Here is a 5473-nt window from a genome sequence, read left to right on the forward strand (position 1 = left end):
TCATTTCTTGTGTGTCCTGTCATGTTTTGGTGTGTAAATGTAGGTTGACTCACTATGCTTATTTCTGGGGTCCTGGTTAATTATCCCTCATTGAGGGCAACAAGGGCAGGAAAGCAGGGGAAAGAGAGGAAAGGACACAGAATGGGAACTTGAAATTGACTTACTGACATTGGAATGGCCACTGCTGCCTGCCTGAAATCTTTGGGTTGCCAGCCCTCCTCTCCTGGCCAGTATCCCAAGCAGGTGCATGTAGTTACCACACCAGCACCTTGGGGGACTGTCCAGCCAGCAGAAACTTTTAGGGCCTCCATGTTTTGCAACTGGCACTTGTTGCTTGCTGAGAGAATGACTGGCTGCACCCCTGGTTCAGCCCAGCCTACCCTTAGTGCTAATGGTGGGCAATGTTTGGCAGCTCTAATGTGGGGTTCCTGGCAGACAGAGCCTGGTTGCCCAGCCTTGAGCACTCTTTCCACAGAGGTTATTAGTGGCATTGACACCATTGTGGACACCACTGTGGACCACAGCACTGCCATCAGTGTGCTGCCCACGAGAGTCTTTTAAGATAAGTGGTAGCACCATTTTAGAGACTGGAAGCACTCTGAAGTAAGCACCTTGCCCAAGGACTTCCCTAGAGTAAATAAGAGCCTCGCTTACTGTTAACACTGAGAACTGTCATCTAATAGAAGTGGCTAACTGGTCAAAAACTTTATTAAAAGGTTTTTTTTTTTCTCTCTCTCCTAGTATAAAAGATACACTTATTGGGAGGAAAATTCAGTAGAAAATAATACCACTACTAGAAGTCTACATCTGTACCTGTAGTGCTATTGGAAGCCAGTGCAGTGTGATAAAAGTTAAGAGTGGCCTGAGGATGCATCCCAGTGTTCATATGGGGATGTAGGGAAGCTGCTCTAAGGAGCTTCCCATTCCTTTCCCTAATTTACCCTGCATGCTCTCATGTTGCAGGAATTGGGGGCAGTGGGGGGGGGGGCTGTCCATGAGCCCTCTAGCTTCATCTTATCCTCCAGAATCCCCTCTCTGTAGTCATGCTAGCTCATTCTCTGACTAGCATCCCCTATTCCTTTCCCATCACTCAAGCAGCCTGTCCTGAGGCCACGTGCTTTCTCCCATCCACTACATGCTGTGCTCGTTAATCTCTGATGGACCACGATTAGAAATTAAGGTTTTAGAATAAGGCCCACCTGCACTCAGTCTGAGCTGCTCTGAGCCTCTTCCTTACTTGTGCTGTTCAATGGGAATGCCCAGGGCACCTCCTTGCCAGGTGGCAGTGACCACTGAGGAAGATAATGAATACACACACACTTAGCAGGTACCTGCCTCATGATCTATGCCTGGGCTCCACTCTAATCTACTTGGGCTTCAGAACCTTGCTGGCTCCCCACACAGAGCACGGTCAAGTGTGGGTGCTTAGCTGGGTTCCCAGTTGGACAGGGAAGTGCTGGCTGCTGATATCCAAAGCACCCTGGGACCTACCTCTGCCCACATGGCCAGGCTGGTGCCACAGATCACACATTTGGCCCTACGAAAGAAGGCCATTAGCTGTTTTCCTGCTGCGATGTTCCCCAGCTAACCCTTCAAAATGTGTGCATTGTCACACTAGTGGTCCTGAGGTACCAACTTGTCCCTACCCCAGAGTACTCAGTGTCCCAGTTAACCCAGTGCTTCAGGCTTAGAGGAGGGGCTATTTCTAGACATTCTGGGATTACCCAGTGGATAAGCACCATAGCCCCCAGGTGTAACCAAACCAAAGGGTCATCATGGGTGGAGACATTAAAACAGTGCTTCAGTCTTGCTCCTCTTTCTTGGAGTGGCGGGGACCTGCAGGGCTGAGGAAGATAAGGGCGGATAGGGGAGGCACACGGAGAGTTCAGCAGCCAGTGAGAAAGACGGGTGTCCCAACCCGCAGAGAGGAACAGTTCAGCCCGGACAGATTGACGCGGTGTGGGGGTGCGGGTTTTCAGTCCAGCATCCTTGATGGCACGAGTTACGGGAGAGGGGACAGCAGCCTAGTTCTTTTCTGCCTTCGGGGTCTCATCAGGCTTTTGTCCCCAAGCCCGGGAGACTGGGGCAGCCCTGGCTCAGGCGCTCTTCCCGAGAGGGGGTCCGCCCCTCTCCCCGCCCCCGGCGTGGGTCCGCCCCGCGCCTGTGTCACGGCGGGGCCGGGGGCGGAGAACAGCCGGGCGGGACATCCGGCCCTGGTCCCTCACCGCGCCCGCTCGCTCGCCGCCCGCGCTGCAGCCCCGGAGCCGGCCACCCCCGCGCGCCCAGCCCTCCCCTCCCCGAGACCTGCGGGCTCTGCGGGCCCCAAATCTCTCCCGCCCCCAGCCCGGGCCGCCCTCGGATCGGCCGGGCCTACGCAGGCCCCCACCCCAGGAGCACCATGTTCCCCCGCCCGCTGACCCCGCTGGCGGCCCCAAATGGCGCCGAGCCCCTGGGCCGGGCGCTGAGGCGGGCCCCATTGGGCAGGGCCCGGGCTGGCCTCGGGGGACCACCACTGCTACTGCCGTCTATGCTGATGTTCGCGGTGATCGTGGCCTCCAGCGGGCTACTGCTCATGATCGAACGGGGCATCCTGGCGGAGATGAAGCCCCTTCCCCTGCACCCTTCTAGCCACCAGGGCGCGGCCTGGCGCGGGGCAATGCCCAAGTCCGGGGGCCTCTCCCTGGATGATGGGGACTCAGACTTGCAAGTGCGGCAGGACGTCCGGAACAGGACCTTAAAGGCGGTGTGCGGACAGCCAGGCATGCCCCGGGACCCCTGGGACTTGTCCGTGGGGCAGCGGCGCACCCTGCTCCGCCACATCCTCGTAAGTGACCGCTACCGCTTCCTCTACTGCTACGTCCCCAAAGTGGCCTGCTCCAACTGGAAGCGGGTGCTGAAGGTGCTGGCCGGCGTCCTGGACAGCGTGGACGTCCGCCTCAAGATGGACCACCGCAGTGACCTGGTGTTCCTGGCAGACCTGCGGCCGGATGAGATTCGCTACCGCCTGCAGCACTACTTCAAGTTCCTGTTTGTGCGGGACCCCTTAGAACGCCTCCTTTCCGCTTACCGCAACAAGTTTGGCGAGATCCGAGAGTACCAGCAGCGTTATGGGGCCGAGATCGTGAGGCGGTACAGGGCTGGAGCTGGGCCCAGTCCTGCAGGGGACGATGTCACCTTCCCTGAGTTCCTGAGATACCTGGCGGATGAGGACCCTGAGCGAATGAATGAGCACTGGATGCCTGTGTACCACCTGTGCCAACCTTGTGCCGTGCACTACGACTTTGTGGGCTCCTATGAGAGGCTGGAGGCCGATGCCAACCAGGTGCTGGAGTGGGTGCAGGCACCACCCCATGTCCGGTTCCCAGCTCGCCAAGCCTGGTACCGGCCAGCCAGTCCTGAAAGCCTGCACTACCACCTGTGCAATGCCCCACGGGCCCTGCTGCAGGATGTGCTGCCCAAGTATATCCTGGACTTCTCCCTCTTTGCCTACCCATTGCCTAATGTCACCAGGGAGGCCTGTCACCAGTGACCGTGGAGCCAGCAGCTTTGGGGGCTGGTTTCAACAACACCGGCTTCTGTTACTTCTCCTGCTGTTCAGACAAACCCTGGGTCTGGGGCTTGAGACTTCTCCAGATGTCCAGACATCTGGGTGGCAGGGACTATCCTCCAGAGTTCCTTGTCCAGACAAGGTGCGCACAGAGACTCAGGGCAGATTTAGACAAGGGGTCTGCTGCACCCCACCGGGGATCTCTTATGGCCAGACAACTGTTCATTAGCGCAGACACACATCTGACCTAAAGACTGGCTCGGGGCCTCTGGCTACAGGCCTTGTGCAGTCCACCTTAATTTAACCTGTGGCCAACCCCTGAAGTGTCACTAACCCTGTGGCTCTGATACTCCCCTTCAACCACCCATGTGCCTCAGGACTGGAGTGAGCAGTTGTGCCTTTAAGTGACTTTTGTCTTTCTGCTCCAAACTTACAATTTCCTACACCTGCCAGAGTCTTTCCATTTTTGCATGGGAAGCATAACTGAAGCGGGGCAGGGCGCTTGCCTGGTAGCTCCACGATCCAGCCGTGCAGGCATCCAAAGACCCCCTGTGCACAGCCTTTTTCTAGGGCTCTGAGGACCTCTTTCCTAATTCTCCCTTCCCTCCCTTCAAGACCTTCCAGGCTGTGACTGTGGCTGGTATATCTGGCAGCCACTTTTCTAATGCATTTATTTAAAATTTATACGTTTTGATAGAATCTTTGGGAGAGCTTCCACCCTCCCCCCATAGATGGATTTTTTAATAAAGCTGTTTTATATACAAAATAAGCATCTCAGTTATTCCCCCTCTGAGTTTGTGTGGGCCCAGTAGCTGTCTGTGTGCCAGGTCAGGAGAGGAGAGGAAATGTGTAGGCAGAGACAGTAAGATAAAGTGTAATTTGCTTGGGCAGCAGACCCAGTGGGCCACTGCGACACCATCAATTCTTTGGGGGTTTCGCAAACTCATCTTCTAAGATGCCACCGAAAGGCAAGCCCAATTAGAAATGGCCCCAGGACCAAAGCACACCCACCTGAACTAGTCCCGGAAGAGAGGAATGGATAGAAGGTATGGGCTCCACCTCATTTTAGGAACAGAGATGGAGTCTTGCTATGTTAACTAGTCTGGACTCGAACTCATGCTCCTCCTCCATCTGCTTCCAGAGTGGCTGAGATAGACACATGCTGCCATGTCCAGAATAATTCTTGGGTGAGGAGGCCCCCAGAGTCTTTTCAACTGAAAAAGAGGTAGCTGTGTGAGCAAAGGGAAGTTATTTCCTAGCATTGAGAATAACAAGGAAGGAGCTGCCAACAAGTCAGTCCTGTGAGCTTCCTGGCCCTTGGGAGCCCCCTACTCCCATCCCATTCTTTGCCTAGCACCTATCGCAAATCCAGACCTGTGCAGCCAGTTAGTTCCCCTCACCAGGGCTGGCAGCAGGGAACCCAGAGAACACTGGGTCCAGCTGTGTTCTGCCTCATCCCATGTAACTCTCAGAACAGCCCAGTGCCTGCAGGGTTATTCTGCTTTACAGACAGTCCCAGCACTGACAGAGTAAGCAACCTGCCCAAAGTGCCCAATCCACATGTGTGTGCCTAATGGGACAAAGACAGACAGACAGATGGACACTAGGAGAACTAGAAATTTTGGAAGATGAGAGTAGAGGTGGAAGATAGAAAGATGTTAGCTGAATGGTAGAGGGGATTGTTGTGTATGTGTTGGCAGGGCGGGGGTGGTGTTAACAAACCTTCCTCTGTTCTTTTATTTGCAAAGAATCTGATCCATCCCTGGTGGACTGGGAGACAAGTGAAGTCCCCGGATGTGAAAAGTTTATTGGCTACTCTTTCCTAGACAGAAGAGGGGTGCTGGACTCTAGAGCATCCTAACAGCCAGAAATGGACAATGTGGTATAGGGAGGAGGCTTTGAGGTAAGAGAAGAGGACAGGGAACT

At 55.0% G+C, this 5473-nt stretch overlaps 1 protein-coding gene across 1 annotated transcript; it reads left to right on the forward strand.

Moving 5' to 3' along the window:
* The first annotated feature begins 2221 nt into the window (after positions 1-2221).
* Positions 2222-4293, forward strand: Chst14 (carbohydrate sulfotransferase 14). Its single transcript, XM_020185197.2, has one exon. It carries the CDS (start codon positions 2399-2401, stop codon positions 3527-3529), a length of 1131 nt encoding a protein of 376 aa, XP_020040786.2. The 5' UTR covers positions 2222-2398; the 3' UTR covers positions 3530-4293.
* The last annotated feature ends 1180 nt before the right edge of the window (positions 4294-5473 follow it).

The sequence above is a fragment of the Castor canadensis genome, chromosome 2 (assembly GCF_047511655.1).
Source record: "Castor canadensis chromosome 2, mCasCan1.hap1v2, whole genome shotgun sequence".
NCBI lineage: Eukaryota > Metazoa > Chordata > Mammalia > Rodentia > Castoridae > Castor > Castor canadensis.

What these genes read in the sequence shown, in the direction of transcription:
- Chst14 (XM_020185197.2), top strand. Translation starts at nt 2,399, where the DNA reads ATGTTCCCCCGCCCGCTGACCCCGCTGGCGGCCCCAAATGGCGCCGAG.